This window comes from Uloborus diversus, chromosome 1 (assembly GCF_026930045.1).
Source record: "Uloborus diversus isolate 005 chromosome 1, Udiv.v.3.1, whole genome shotgun sequence".
Lineage (NCBI taxonomy): Eukaryota > Metazoa > Arthropoda > Arachnida > Araneae > Uloboridae > Uloborus > Uloborus diversus.
In genome coordinates, this window is record NC_072731.1 from 88,609,308 (window position 1) to 88,626,403 (window position 17,096).

The 17,096-nt window shown below is 30.8% G+C and overlaps 1 protein-coding gene across 1 annotated transcript in view; it reads right to left on the bottom strand.

The window, feature by feature from the left end:
- LOC129230057 (neuroligin-4, X-linked-like) overlaps positions 1-17,096 on the bottom strand; it is a 113,789-nt gene that overhangs the window by 24,008 nt on the left and 72,685 nt on the right. Inside the window, exons 5-7 of the mRNA XM_054864481.1 lie at positions 15,947-16,377; positions 12,475-12,884; positions 5,043-5,158 (exon numbers count right to left, since the gene is read on the bottom strand). Coding sequence (XP_054720456.1) covers positions 5,043-5,158; positions 12,475-12,884; positions 15,947-16,377 — 957 coding nt within the window. The remainder of the gene's footprint in view (positions 1-5,042; positions 5,159-12,474; positions 12,885-15,946; positions 16,378-17,096) is intronic.

A 17,096-nucleotide genomic window follows, 5' to 3' on the forward strand; every position in this document is an offset into this window, starting at 1 on the left:
GTTTATAAAATTTTCGCTACTTAAATTTATATGCGAAGCGAGCTTGCAAGTTTAGGTATTTTGTATAGTGGATATTTTTCAAATAATAATGAGACACTCCTGAAAACTACTTACTATTGGTTAACAAGCCGAAAAAATAAATATTACGTACATAGATAACTCACGGTGAGTTACATCGTCGAAGTTTGAAATCGTAACAACATATTAAAAGTAGAAGTAACTAAAAGTACGGGTTTGAGCACTAAATAAATACAGGCGATACATAATAAATAACAATGAATACGAATTCAAAATAAAATATACAATTTTGTAGAAAGCAAAAATTGAATGAATTGTGATCAGTTTTGTATTACTTGAGCTTTTGCTTTACAGACATTAGTTACAGCATTTTTTACCATAATTTTGGAAGAAATACCTTCTGCAAAAGCCTCTTTAGAAATAAATTATCTGAAACCTCCTCCTCACTCTCTGTACTTTACTGAAAAGATGCTAACGTACATCAGTTATCCTCACCAAACTAGATTTTAATGAGTCTTCTTAATCTAAAACACCGAACACACAAGATCTGAAAATAAACTATTCGGTTCGTCTAAACTTTTCTACCGCATTTCGAGATAATTTAGGTTTTCTCTATCAGCACTGGAGAACCCAGTCAAATAGTCTGCAAGAAATGAGTTTCCAACTTCGTATTAGTCTCCCAGGACCACACGAGTCATGTTAGAAATAAATTCCCAAAGACTTAAGTAGGCCATCGTCATTACAAGATCCCTTAGATGAATGCTCCAATTGCAGAGTGATTAGACATAATCCTTTTCTTAATCCCTCCTCCTTTTAGCAGCGCAAATGAAACTCGTTTCAGGCACTAATCTTCTTTTGCGAAAATCCCCATTAAATTGCACATGTTCTACAAATGGTTAATTTACCAAGTCAACTCTTTTGTATTCCAGAACGGGTGAGATGGATAAATCTTGCTTCCTCAAGTAAAGTCGCAGAACAGGATGCAAGACGGTAATTTTAAGTTGCGATTTTGGGTAGTTATGGTATGCAAATCGGGGGAGGAGGTAATTGCAGAATGCTTCTTAAAACGATTCACGATATAAAAGCGTTTGCTTTAATTAAAATTTCGGCGTTATTGCAAACAACTGCAAGATATTTTGTTATTTTTCGGGACTTATTTGATGATTATTTCATTCATTTTCAAACTACTGCGTTTAAATCAACCAATATTAAGCAAATAAGAAGTGTAAATGGTAGCAGTATAAATCGATTTAGCTGCAATATAGTAAAACTATTTATTTTACTAATTGTGCTTACATACTGTCTAATAGATAAACAAGATTTAAAACTGTTTCATTAATCTTCAGCATTGATGCAATAAATATGATCACATTAATGATACGATTTTTTTTTTCAATTTTATGAGCAACAAACAACATTTTCAGCAAAACACTTTCTTGATTGATTTCAGAAGTTTGTGGCTTCAAAATGGACGAGTGTTCAATTTAATTGCTTGAGAAAATGCAGTAGTGACAGTTAATTAAATAAAGTCTCTGAAAATAGTTATGGGAATGAGAATTAAAAATATATTTTCACTTTCTGTATTTTGGGCCTTATTTGCTATAGTTTACTTTGCAAATAGGAGGTGTTGTTGGTCGCACTTTATTTCAAATTTCACAGACCCTCGATTTAACTATGCAGTACCCTATCTCTTAATTTCTATATCCACTCATTACTTCTAATAGTTTCGTACAACTGGATTAATGTAAAGATGTTAAGATCACCGTAACAACAAATATGTAATTTTCGACAATAAAAAGGAAGAATTATATTTTATATCAATGGTTCGTTTGGGACATGGCTAAACTATATATACATGATGCGTTTTTTTTTTTTTTTTTTTTTTTTTTTTAATACAACTCATAAGCATGTTGAATTTAATCCATTAAGTAAAAAAAATTACCAAGTCATTAAAAACAAATTTTCATTATTTTTGTAACCTTTTTAATATTTAATCTTTCAGAAACAATTTGGGCAGCATATTTTCCTAAAATTTTTTGAACTATCCTAAAAAAAAAAAAAACTTTTTAAAGTCTCCCCTCCCTCCTTTTCTTTGTATTAAATCTTTATTAATGTCAGATTATGACATTACTTTCGTTGAGATAAATCTTAAACAATAAAAATACAATACAATATTATTTTTTATCAGTAACTTGATTCGGGCAAGTACTTGGGAAGAAAGCATTCCAAAGATAATTAAAGATAGTGTATATTATTATAAAATAGACTTTCAAAGAAATTTTTTCTCAATTCTTTAAAATAGTTGAATATACACAAGTCCAGAACAAATGAAGATATTTTCTACGAACTTATTCTACGGCTTCAGTTTGGCAATCGGGGAAAAACAAAAGAGCAACCTTTAAATTTACTCTATAAACTATTCCTAGAGCGCTAATGAAGACAAATGTATTATTTTATCTAATGGCACTAAAAACAAGAATACTTGTGTAAAACATTTGATGATTCACAACTAAAAAGGAAAGTGAAATGGAGGTCAAACTTGAGTTGAATAAAATATTTAAAATTCTCTTTTTTTTTTGAACTTTTACATTTTCTTAGGTGAGTAAATGATGATAAGATATTATCAGAGCTGTGGAGTCGGAGTCGGACTGATTTTAGGGTAAAGGAGTCGGAGTCGTTAGAGAGTAAGCCCATTCCGACAGCGGGTTTCTTAGTTATGTTTAATATTCGCTTACTCTCATTGCTTTAAAAAAAAAAAAAAACTGACTAACAATCTGTACGATTGCATGTATAAAAGCCTCCTAATAAGAAAATAACTATCTTTGGCAACCAGCTGGCTTGATTGTTTATTGAACTTTTTGTAACAGCTACCTACGCCATGCCGTCCCCTAGTTTGCTTGTTTTTTAACAACAAACGTACAAAGCTGTATATCTCCACATTTGAGTAAAATTTGCTCCAGACGTATCTGTACCCGTCCGTTCTCCGCAATTTAGTGCCCTATTTTCGTTACATTTCATAGATAATACATATATCGCGCGTTTGGAAGATGAGTGCCACAACAAGAAACTTAAATTTTTCTCTTTTTTTCGCTTATAGGGCTTGAAATGACGTTCTTTTCTTTAGAAAATAACGTCATTTTTGTTCTAATATTAACCACTGGAGAACACAGCAAATTTACTTTTCTTAATGCAAATTGCCTAAACAGTTCAACTTCAAACGCTTCTGTAAAATTTCATTTTTTTTCGTATTGTGACACTCTTTTTCCAAATGAGTGATATATATTTAAGGTTTACTGGGGAAAGTTTTCAGAATTAAAATATTTTTTTTTATAAACTCAGAAATTAACTTGGGGTGTCACTCGGGGTGGACCGCCCAGTCTCAAGAAAGGTTTCTTAACTTAGCAAAAAAATTTTTGTTATCTCCTTTTACAGCTTTCAAAAATGGAAAGCAAACTATTTGATCAACATTTATTTGTTAAAAATTAAAGGGGAGCAATTTAACCGTTTTCATTAAAAAAAAAATATATATGGTTTCTAAGAAATCTCACTCTTAAAATCGAAACTTTTGGATAAGTCAATTTTCAAACTTAATTTCTAACGTTGTTTGCATCTTAGATTTACAATAAAATATATACAACGCGAAAATTTCATAAAAAGAAATTAATAGCTGGCGGTGTATTTCATGTATTTCAATATCTGTTTAGGGGTTTTTTCCCCTTCTCGTGGGGGGGGGAATTGAATAAAAAATAAATAAATAAACAAATAAATAAATAAACACATTGGAGTTGGACGTTCCAAAATCTCGGAGTCGGCCATTTTCCTTCCGCTCCACAGCCGTGGGTATGACTTGTAATCGTTTATTCTTTTTAGAATAAGTTGTTTGACAAAGTTTCACGATAGATAATTTTTCAAAATGCTTGGAACTCTAAAAATTTGAATTACGTTGAAATAAAGCTAAATATTTAATGAAATTTCACTAACAAATAATTTTTTAATAATATTTTTGGCTAAAGTTATTCAGTAATATTAAAAAAAAAAGGAATAAGGCAGAGATTGTCTTTCAAATCGATCATCACATATTTCAGATCATTAACTCTTTTAGTAGACTAAATTAAGTTCAAAATACTTTTCAGGACATTTCAGATCACTAAAATTATTCTTCTGGTACTAAGTAGGATGTGAGTAGCTGCTGCATGTTACATTAACCCGTAACAGGGGAGGTGAAAAAGTAAAACATAACAGGGGACGTGAGGTCTCAGAGACCGCTCTACTTTATTCATTTTTAAATCGTGTAATTAAGATAAATTCCTGTAAATTCCCTTAAATATTCTTTGTACTTTTTTTTGCACAGCAAAAAATATGTTTGAATTTCGAACTGAAATATACTATTTCCGAGGAAATTTAACAAGTGCCTGAAGATTTTTCGAGAGAAATCATATGTTGCAGTTAATAATTTATTATTCGTAATAAAAATGAATATTATTATCAATTAATGATTTAATTTTAGTTGCTTAATATAGACAGGACATTTTAATACAAGAAAATTGATTATATCGCATTACGGGAAAATTTACAGCCCTTTAACTATTAGTATACTTCCGTGAAATGCAATCAAATTTTTAAGGTTAAAATTAACAATATTTTAATATTTGTTTTTGCCCAGTAACGGACATATCTCGAAAGATACAATCATTACGGCGCCAAAAAATATTTATTTAAATAATCTTTCTAGAAGCCTTCAAAATTTAGTAGCATTTTACAGAGGTAGAGTCAATGCATTTCATCAAGTTCATACAATAAAACGATAATGTAACATTTTTGACCCTTTGTCTGGTGTTTTCTGCAAAAAAAGATAAATTTATTAAAATAGAAAATTTGTTCTCAAATGTGGTCAAAGTATAATTTTTATTCTACACATTAAAAGATCTGCATCATTTGCTATGAGTTAGTTCGAAATGAGAGTAATTATGATCTGTTGCTTTTTTTGCCTCTCCCAATAATGGATAAATAATTTTGATACTTACATATACTAATATATTTCTGGTGCACTGGTTCATATAGAGGCCACACCACTCGTTCATACCTTCCTCGCACGTTGTCCATGTGAACTTCCCCTCCATGGGCTGGAACGTTTGGATCTCTAACAAAACGAGACATGTATTAGTAAAGTGAATAAAAAAAAACTAATCAAATGCCTTCAAATTCTGTTTAGGTCTCTATTTTGCATGGGATACAAATTTTCAATTCAATAAAAATGAAGTGTATGTTTTTTCTCCGAAAACTAAAATGATATAGAGAAGCATTTTTATTAATTATAAATTGCATTTTTCTGTGTTTTATACTTGGATAACGTTTAATGCAAACAAACATGCAATTGTAGGTTTGGAACTTATTTTCAATGAAATGTGCTATGCGCATTGTTTCTGCAAACAAACCTTTGAAAAACTGATTGAAACTTAATTTTCTGATATCCGTAAATACTTCCTACTGAATAATGCATACCATACAGATAAATAATTTGCATTTCAAGCAAAATTTGTCGACAAAAGCAAAGCAAAAACGTTGCAGTTTCTTCACTAACTTAAAGTTTCTTTTAAGATTTTCAGTAAAATTTCAAATATTAAGAAATATTTTTTACTATTCAGTGAAAGACAATCACAAATCAGAAACAAATAAAACAAAACGAATGAACATATCTTTCTTAGTTTTAAATAAAGATTTAATATTTAAAGTATTTAACTGATGAACGTCTTACGCAAAGTTAATCTTGTTTTTATTATTATTTTTTTAGTGCTAATTTGGTGTTCTTCATTCAACTTTTATGAAAGAAAACATTAAAGATGTTTGCGCTTTGTATGCAATGGAATGATGAAAATAAAATAAAATGCAACTTAAGGGAAGTATGTATCAAGGGAGGGGGGAAGGACATCAAATATTCATAAATAATGCTAAAAATGAGTAAAAGGTGTTACTAGTAAAAGATTATGTGAAAAAAGAATAAATTTTTCAAAAAAGTTATAAAATGCTTTAGCGCCTAGGAAGTTTTTATCTTATTGTTATACACTTGAGATTTCGTATAAATTACCGTAAAAAGCTAAAATGAAATAAGAGTTTCAATATGCATTTTCTATTTCTGTTTTAATTAAACAAAGAACACTAAATCTACGACATGAAAAAAGGGTTAAAGTCTGAATTCTGGAATCTCTTTAATGCTTAATATGTATTCAACGATAATAATTTGTTTACTATAAAACATTATTTTTTCTGCGATCCAAAGAAAGTTGAAAGAAGCTTGATATTTTTAGGAGAAAAACAAATCAAATTAAATTTGCAACTTTAGTACGTGAGTTGCATTATCTTTGAAAAATAAATAAGCTTTCAAAATGTTAAAGCAGTTCCTATCTCTTCTTTTTTGGACATTTCCCCGATAAACCCTTGCTTTATTTCCCGTTAAGTTTGAATTGCCAATTTAAAAATACAGCAGCAAATTCAATCTCCAAGGAAGAAATAAATAAATATCAAGTTTATTTTATGCATAGAGCAAAATAGATACATAGTAATAGAAAAAATAATTTTCCACTGCAAAACTCTTAGGAAGAATCATTGTTCCTTCGGCAGTAAGGATTTCAGCCAACTTAGAGCGTTACTAAGTTTTTGACGTTGCAAAATTAAGACTGCTGCTTAAAACAAAATGTGTAAGCCTGGAACAAAGGGGAAAAAGAGCCGGGAAGGACGATTGGAAATATTACTCCATTTGCAAGTTAAAGAGCTCATCGTAAAATGTGCGCCGGCTAAATAAAACTTGCATTCGGTTCTGATTGCAGCGCCGAAAATAAAAATCTCGAAAAAGAAAAAAAGAGAAAGCATAAATGCTTTCTTTTTTTTCCTGTCGGTATCCGAGAGAAGGAGAAGGAAAATTCTCATTTCGCTGCAAAAGAAAGAACAAAATGATCATTATTATTCAAAAGATGTACATGCCAAAAGGGGTCCAGGCTCTTTATATGAAGCAATGAATTCGGAACCTTATTCTTTCACATTCTATCTCGTTTTTAAAGTTCCGTATTATTCATTGTTTTCCGCATCAGAAATGTTGAAATAACTTGAAACCTTTCAACTGCCATCGAGTGGTAATTTGGTGTTATTCTTAAGTGAAATATCTTGATGGATTTTCCTCGTTTGTTTGTTTGTGTAAAGGAAATATTTATCCCGTGGGGGACACAATGGCTTTCATTGAAATTGCTGAAATGCCTAAATTTACTTATTTAAACGATAATATCTTTTTTCAGTTGGATTTTCTCGCTAAAAATGCATCTTTTAAAATGATTTGTTGCAGTGAAAAAGTGATTCAATGAAACTAATTCTAACAATAAAATGCTTAACAAAAATATTTTTTTTTTTTTTTACAGAAAAGATAAACACAGATTAAAATTCTATCTTTTGTAGTTTCATTTGGTTTTTATATCTTATCTACATCAAACTCCTGCAAATCAACATTTTTGTTGTCCATTTAATAAATAACCAACTCTTCGTTGGTTATTTATTAATTTCGTCGTTTTTATCCGATTTGTAAAATATTCAGCTTTTTCAATTTATGTTAAATTTAATGGATTAAGTACTAGTTTTGTGTTTCAATAACAAATATTTTCTAATTTGTATACAGCGGGTACTCCAATGTTTTTTTCACATCATTCCTATGCCTATTCTAAATAAATCCCAGTAGTGTTTTCAAAATATAATCCGATTTGTTTTTTTTTTTTTTTTTGAAATTTGCCAAAAAACGAAAAGAGAGAAATAATACGCGACAAAAGTCATCGTACACTGAATTATTTTCGAATAAATTCACCATCAAATTATCACATGTCGTTTGTTTTTATTATTTTTGCATTGTGTTGACACTGTTAAGTCATTCGCTTTAGTTTTTTGTTTATTTATTCTCTAATATTCTGCTTATTATTTTAAAAGTGCCGGTATTCGTAAAAAACTACCAAGACCATTCGAAATTCTTTTTTTTCTCTCAAGATGTAGTAAATTGGTTTGAAATGTCTCTAAATTAGTTACTTTATACCATTCTATAGTAAAGGGTTCGATAAAATGCTCTAAAAAGGAATGATCGACAAAAAGATAAGAAAAGGTCAACTGGCAAAGTTAACAAAGCGAATCGAAGATTTAAAAGTAAAAAAATTTATGATAAATGCACATTTGAGTAGTATAATAGTTTCTGCAGAATTTAATGAAAACTTTTACGTTTAATTTTCAGCTAAAATAGTTCTCTGATGTCGTGATGAAATAGTCGATTAAATGAGACCGCTTCCCGCGCAAATTTTCATTTTTGTGCGAAAACCAGAAAGTTTACGCTTTTTGTTGCAATAAACAATGATAAATAACTTTAAGCCATTTTGGAAAAAGGTTTTACTTAGAGATGAAATAAAATTCAACATTATTTGGTTAAATTGTTGTATAATTCTATCTTAAGAACTTAGTTGGAACAGTTAATCAGGACGGTGAAGGTGTTCTTGTGTGAGAGTGCATATCAGCAACAGGACTTGGTAGTTTGGAATTTTTTGATGAAATAATAAATCATGCTGTTCATTTAAATATTTTAAAAACTATTTTAAACTATTAGCACATTTTTTTTTTTTTTTTTTTTGAAGTAACTTCGTTTTTCATCAAGATAACGATAAGAAGCTTACGGTTTTCAACGTTTGCATCTGGTGCATCAGAAATTGCACAAAAAAGAAAGAAAAAACAATGAAATCTATTCCCGGACGCTTAAAAGTTGTTATTGATACCACATGATATTCTACTAAATAATAACTTAGTAAGAAGATAGATTATTTGCTAGTTTTCGATCTGTTTTCAAAGTATACGAAGATGTATTTGTGATAAAGTTTCTGGCACGTTTTGATTATTTATTTCTTGAAAATGAAGTTTTATTATGTTATTAAAAATTGTCATGTAGTTTTGTTGAAAATAGATCATAGATCTTATAATTAAATACATGTTCCAAAATATGGATTTTAACTGAGGGATAGGGACGTATTTCATTGAAAATCGTAAAGTGTACGAACAGTTTTGGGAGCCACTGTACATTTTTAAGTACAATTTCCAATTGGAAAGATTTAACTGTTTAGCCACCCTTTTCATACAACAAATCTTTTAATTTTGATATAATTTCAGTACTACAAGTGACATTTTTACAGCATTTCAAATAACTATAAAGTGCAATTTGTCTAAAGAATTATTTTTTGGCAGGCCCAGCTAACGTATTTATTTTTAATACCTAGACACGAAATAAATAGCACTTATTGGAGGCCGTCATCTTTGACAAATTTACTTGTTAGTCGTTGTTGTCGTTATAGAACCTCAACACCAGTTTCCGCTGATTTTTTAAGTACGCTGTCAGTAGTTTTATTACGGAATGCTATAAAAGAACTGACCCATTTTCCAAAACTATGTATTCTAAAAGAGTATGGACGAAAACGTGCGGTGAATTTTTTTTTCTTCATTTTGTCTTATTTTATCATTAAAAAAACTAATCCTAAAAGACACTTCGTCGGTGTTTTCATTTTCTTTGTTGAGGTCACAAGAAAACAAGTCGCTAGGATAACCAGTACAAAGTGTCTGGACATTGCTAAGCTTCGCTAAATAAATATTTATTTTAACGAGCAATTCTGGTTTTGCTAATATTTGCTCGCAGTGAAAAATCACGAAAAGGCGATATCTAGCCAGAAAAAACAACCAAGCTCTCCAAGCCTAGATGGCTATCTTCACTTAAGACGTCACCGGATGAAAGGTCCTGCTTTAGAAATCTGACGTTTCCAAAAAATTATTTAAATTTAAATGTTGAGAAAATAAAAATATTTTTCGGATCCATGTTACTTTTTTTTTGCTTTTTCTATCACTTTTAGCGACTAAAAGGTGTTCTTCTGACAGAAGAAACACCGGCAGGCTGAAATTTTGGCTTTTTCCACAAAAAAGGTGTATTAGTACACATTTACATTTACGTTTTGTTTAAAAACACTATCTGTTTCGGATTGTTTCTGACATTTCCGAGCAGATCCGATGTGGGAAGACAAACTGAAGCAGAATCCGATCATATTTTTATGAATTTGAAGTCCTTGTGCTCTAAATTCACTCTTATGTTCAGTGGATATTCCTGAGCTATTGATAGTTTTAAAATGAATCAACTGAACCAGTAGTTAAAACAAATGGTTTACACGAGACATTTCTAGTTACAAATTAAAAAAGCAATGAATGTTAATCGGAAATTCTATAGAATACATATCTAAAGATAACCAACATTAAGGCTGAGTAGTTTTTCCTTCGCATCGATCTTTATTCTAGCGCAATACTTTCATAATTCTATTTTTACTACTACAATTTACGTATTTCTAGTAACTTTCACAAAAATGTATTCGAAGTGGTTTAGTTTATTACTTCGAATATAATAAAAACAACAACATTGAGTTGGACTAAGGCAGTCCTGTTTTGTCAACTTTACTCTTAATTAATGCAGTGAACTCCCATTAGAACGAACTTTAAATAATGCAAATTTTGTTCCTTGTAACGGGATTTTCGTTGCAATGGAATTCAAGCACCGTAGTGGAAATAAAATCGAGACTGATTTTTTTTAGTTGTATTGTTATTTGATGTAACGTGATTTCACTGCATTTGAATACATCCGTCGCTATTTTGTTACTGCAAAATATCTGACATACATTGAGAAGATCGTGAAACGTACGCCTTCAATATATTCAGAAATTTAAAGTGATATAAGACATTAGTGATATAAGACAGTGATTACGAATTTACGTAACTAGTTATCGAATAGCTCTAAGTCTCCATTTTGTACATTAACTCAACATGTATTTCATAAATTTCTTAACCATAAGTAGTTAAGGCAACCCACTTTTGGACGAAGCGAGGTTAATCAATATTTATTCTTACGCAACGATATCTATCCAACCAGCAAATACTACTGCTTCTTGCAAAATTAATCACCCTGAAATTTCAGAGATAGTTATTTTCTTTAATGTTTATGGTGGTGTTTAGAATTAGAAAGGCGAACTTAATCTTATGCCATGCAAATATTATTTAACGTTTTAACTATATTCTTGTATTCAAAGTATTTTGGTGTTTTTTATTGCTTACGCGAATAATAAATTTTAAATTGAGTAATAATTTTTAATGAGTGTGACGACAGTTAATCCTCATTAATCAAGAATTTTGGGAAAATATTGAGCGGTATCCCAAACTAATTTACTGCACAAAAAACATTCTGAGATAAAAAAAAAAAAAAGTTGATTATTTTTTACACAAAAACTTTAATTAAACGTCTACTTTTGATATAAAAGCTTTAAGGCCCAATTCTAACAAAAAAATTGCATCTTTTTAACGTACAAGTGATGTAGATTAGAACTTCTTGAATTAAGAGGTTAGATACACGCCATTTTTGAATTTGCTGAACATTTTACTGTGGTTTTTTAGTAATGATTTTAGAAAGCAGGAATGTTTACCTGATAAAAAAATGCCCACAAAAATTCTTAACTTTGGGCCAGAGATGGTGTTTTTATCAAGTCAACATTTCTCAATATTTGATCACCTCTGTGTATCGAACATTAACCAAAGTATTTCTTGCGGAACAACACTCTAAATTGAACGAGCTTTTACATTGAAGATATGGAATGAACAAACACATTGCGATTAAAAACTCACCTAATGTTGAGGGAGAAAATCAAATGTAGGAAGAATTTCCGACCAACATATTGATGTAGGGAAAGCACTTTAATAAGAAAGTGCTATTGGTCAACTGCATGTTGCAATGTAAACGGACAGCAACTGAATGCCCCGTTCACTGGATAGGACAAGTTCATTGCATCTCTTTTGAAACACGCTTTCAATGTCAATTACATTTCAATTGGAAAGGAAATAGGTGAAATGGAAATTTTTCACGCTCAAAAGATAAGTTGCACGAAAATGTAAGTGTCTGAAACTTGGTAAAAAATTAAAATCAGCGGGAGCACTTTAACTAGACGTCAATACAGATTTTTTAAGATTAAACTGAAATTCACTTCTTAACTAACTTGAGAAAAGGGAACATTCCTAAAAACAAAAATAAAAAAAGGAAAATCTTATTTTCTAAAACTACGAAAAAAAGACACAAATTTTGGCAAAGTCAGACCAAGAATAATGAAAAAATATATATATGAAACACTTTTATTTTAAAGAAATTAAAACATGAAGTATGGAATTGGAATATTGTCGAGTGAAGCGCACACAGCAAAATATGTGAACTCTGTAAGTAAATAAACTGAAGGGAAAAAATTTATTTAAAAGAATAAAATGCAAAATGTTTCTTGATATAAAATATTTCCACCTGAAATTTTCTCGTGAATAATGCAGATTGGAATTCTGATTATAAAAGCAAACTTGATTCAAAATTCAAAATATACTCACCCAAATTTGGCGAAATTAGTCCAATAAGTTATGACCACTTCCGACAGCGTCGTCTCTGCTCGCGTGTAGTTCCTCGCAAAATGTGACAATGACTCCACCAGAGGTGCTCCGAAGACGTATGACAGATCTTCACCAGTCACGCAACCGAGTCTTGAAGAATAGTCCCCGTACTCAGACAAGTGATTGAAAATGTAAAAGAAACTTTTCTTCCCGCCACCTGTTGGCTGAAGAGATGGCAACGGGTATGCATCTTCTCTCGGTATCCCTCCGCTGTGGTACGTCCCGACTCGTATCACGGGTGCTAACACCAGGGCATCACCTAGGGCATCTATGGTGCCGTCGAAGATGTCCATTGGTTGAAGAAAAGAGCGGGACCAGTCCATGTATTCATTAACTACTGTCAAAAATATCTGGAAAAGATTATAGACGTATTTGAAAGATCAGTATTAGTATTTTAAGAATAATGTTAGGAAGAACGGAATGAGTTTAAATAATCAACACTTATGTGACACATAGTGCCTGTTTGAACTTAATTTGAAAAAAAAAAAAAAAAAAAAGTCAAAATGTTCCGAATGTAAATCAAATGAAGCAAAAATTTTTAAATTCTACCCAAAAATAAATATATAAATAAATATACAAAATAAACTATAATTTTAAAGAGAAAAATAGACAAAAAAGAAAATAAGAAAAAGAAGATGAAAGGACAATAAAAAAACTGAAAATTTACCTATGCAATTTTTTCGCCCATTCGGCATGCTTTATTCCTGACGCATATATTTAATTTTGCATTTCTTTATTTTTGTATGAAATATTATTTTTTTCTAAAACCAGAAAATAAATATTCTCTCCCGATGAAAAATATTTGTTCTTACATCTATTGGTTTAACTGCAAACATTTCTTGAGTAAATGAAGGCGATGTCTCAAGAGATAATGCAACGATTATGTTTCATTAATATTTTTTATAACATTTCCTTCTCATTTTTTTTCTTAAGTCTCAATCTGCAATATATGTAAAACAAATTTTAAGTAAGGATTATTGGTCATAAGTAGGTTCTTTAAAAACAATTTACAAACGTTTTATATTGCAATATGAAAAAATATAAAGTTACAAGCTCATAATCTTCTTTACTAATAATAAAGCTGAAAGTCTGTCCGGAGGATGTCTGGATCTCTGTGACGCGCATAGCGCCTAGACCGTTCGGCCGATTTTCATGAAATTTGGCACAAAATTATTTTGTAGCATGGGGGTGTGCACCTTGAAGCGATTTTTCGAAAATTCGATTTTGTTCTTTTTTTATTTCAATTTTAAGAGCATTTTCTGGAGCAAAATTATCATAAGATGGATGAATAAATTACGAAATTATGACGTAGAATGGGAGAGGGAATGAACGAAGCCAAATTACCTTTTAATTTTTCTACTACGGGCAAAGCCGTGCGGGTACCACTAGTACATAATAAATCTTATATCTTTAAACGAGCAATTCTTGTGGGTATGTATATATATATTCATATTTCGTGTCTCGAAAACGGCTCAAATTATTTCGATGAAATTTTGGATTTAATTCTAGTTTTGCATTCTAAGTTCATCTACATCAGTGTTTTTTCTGTAAAAACGCGATGTTTTTTACAAAAAACAGTTTTTTGATATAAAGTCTAATTAAGTTAAGCCTTGAAGTAAACTGTGAATTGACGCATCAGGCAGACGATTTGCAACCATAACAATGAAAATTTGTCTCTTCTCGCTTTAAAATTTTAAACTTGCATAGGGTTGCCAGGCTTGGCCGGTATTGGCCACTTTGGCTAATTTCAAACACACTTGACTGAAAACAAATTCAAAATCATTATGTTAGTCGATGTAAGGCTTTTTTCTTTTTTAAGTGAAACTATTGCTTGACCGTCCTATTTCATTTTATTTATTTATTTTCTTTTTACACTTCAAATAGTTTAACATGTTTTTTTAAATCACGCATCTAAGTTTTATTTCGAAGAAACGTATGTCTTGAGACTGCTTATGTTTTGTTAAGACAGTTGTTATCATTTGTTGGAATGGTTTGTGGATCATCAGTTTTGATGGATATCATGCTGCATGTAGCATTTTTTGGCGTAAAGTGACTACCCTAAAAGTACTTACTCAAGAAGAAAATCTCGATTGGGATAAAATCGTGAAACGCATCATAGTATGAAAGGAAGTATTCGGTTAAAAACCGATTTCACCATAGCAAAACTGGCTCCGAGGTCAAAATATTTTCACTACTGACAAGAAAATTGTATAGTGGAAGCAAATGTAACAGATAGTTTAAAGCAAAATGTTGATTTAATTACATTCAGAAGCTTCTTTGTTTGGTACTTTAGTGTTATAAGAAGGTAGAGTACTTAATATTTTGTTAACGTGAAGCTTTTCAAGTATATTTGGAAAAGTATTGAACCCTAAAAAAACACGAGTTGACAAAAAATAATTCTTTTAAAGCCGAGCGAGGCTCGGTCGTCCAGGTACTACATGTAAAGCGTTGCTATTGCTGCTGGAAATTTTTTTTATTAATGTAAAGCAATCATTACTGCAAGGCAGTTATGGCTACATTAAAACATGTACAAAGGAAACTGTAATCTGACAAAATTTAATTAAGGAAATAAGAACGTTTAATATTGCTTGATTATTGATTTCCGAAATGATGAAAGAAAAACTGAACACTTCTAATCTAATAGTTCTCACACGCAATAGGAAAACCCGCAAGAAAGGAGGATGAGGGTACATAAAAGTAACATCAAACTCAAAATTTGGATTGGAATACAGAAATTTCGACAGCACAACTTTATTACGGTGATTATTAAAAACCAATTTTGAACGTTAAAACTGAAAGCAGTACTCAAGAGGACCACCATATTTTATACGATAGTTAAATCGTAAAGATTCATGAAGCATAAAAAAAAGCATTGTTCGCTGCAATATATACAATTTACGCTGGCATTTAAAGTGTTTAGTAATTCCCAATGGAATAATGTGATATAAAAATAACTCATTGTCCAAAGTGGTAGAAATTTACTCACTCAACAAATGTGCACTTTCCATAAAGCAGCAACAAAATGCTTTTTTGAAATGTAGCAAAATTACATTAAATATCTTTGCTTGTAATTTTGAAGTTCCTTACAGATTTCCCTCCTGATTTACTTTGTGCCGAAGCATCACATTTTTTAAAAAAAATTATTTTCTAATATTAGTGTCGAAAATCGTAAGGAAATGAAAATAAACATTTTTATATGGTCGGTGAAAAAAAAAAAAAAAAAAAAACCGAATATTTATTCTAAAGAAATAATGCAAGGCAGAAAACGAAAGAAATCATTGCAACTTGTAAAGAAGATAAAAGGGAAACTCATGTGTTGGGTGTGGCTTTTTTTTTTTAAATATTTTTTAAAGAATGTATACGTATGTATTTAATAACACGATATAAAAACAACTGGAAGCGAATGGATTACCTCTTGTAGATGATATGTATAGAGATTCCTCACTAGAGTCCTAAAGAGTCTATCCCGCCGATCACTGTCAATCCCAAACTTTTCCTCCATTGCAGAAAATAAGAAGTAAGCCTCCACGCGAGTAGCCCCAAACATCAAATCGTACTTCGTAAAGAAAGATGGCGTTTTCTCCATACTTTCGGCCGGATCTTGCGGTAGGACAATCCCATCCACCGTAGGTCCAAATCCGGATAAATGATCCGGGACCTGAATGGCTACGTCCATTATGTCTTCCAGTTTTTTCCTCCTCAAGCATTCTACGAGCGCCGTGCTGTCTTGAGCCGGGCAATCTAGGGCCCTCGCAATGTGTAGCGTATGTGTGATTGAATCTCGGGCAATGGCCCAAGAACTAAGAGCCGATCCACTCTGCATTATTGCTCTTTGGAAAAGACCTGTGATGAAGAGAGCAAAATATGAAAGGAGAGAAGTGAAAAATATATTTCATACTTTTAAAATGTAACGTAATATGTAAGGTGTGTTTCAAAAAAATGTTACAGTTGGGAAGTTAAATTAATCAATGCACAATTTTTCCCTTTATGCTATTATACAATGGACGTTTAAAAACTAAGAAGCTGATGTTTTGAGACCCGAGACTTTTTAATAGTAGAAGTTCCCATATTGGGAGAGATATATAGATATCGAGACAGGCTATATTGTTAAATTGTTATAAATATGTATAGATATAGATAAATAGTTATAGATAGATAGCCAGAATAGGATAAAGATAGAAAAATATGGATATTAAATATTCAAAACTGCAAAAAGAAAAAGGCAAATGCATAAATTGATGTAGATCGATATATATATATATATATATATATATATATATATATATATATATATATATATATATATATATATATATATATATATATATATATATATATATATATATATATATATATATATATATAAATACCTACAGACATACAGATTGAAAAAAGACACACGTGGAAGGATGGAGCACATGTAGAAATCGCATTTATTGTATGATTTCTTATTTTTAATAATGTACGGAAAATCCCCCATTTTGGATTCCCGCTTGTCCATCCCTGAGCAACAGATGGGTCTCACTGCAAAGTTTTAAGCATAAACTTGGATATGAGGTCGA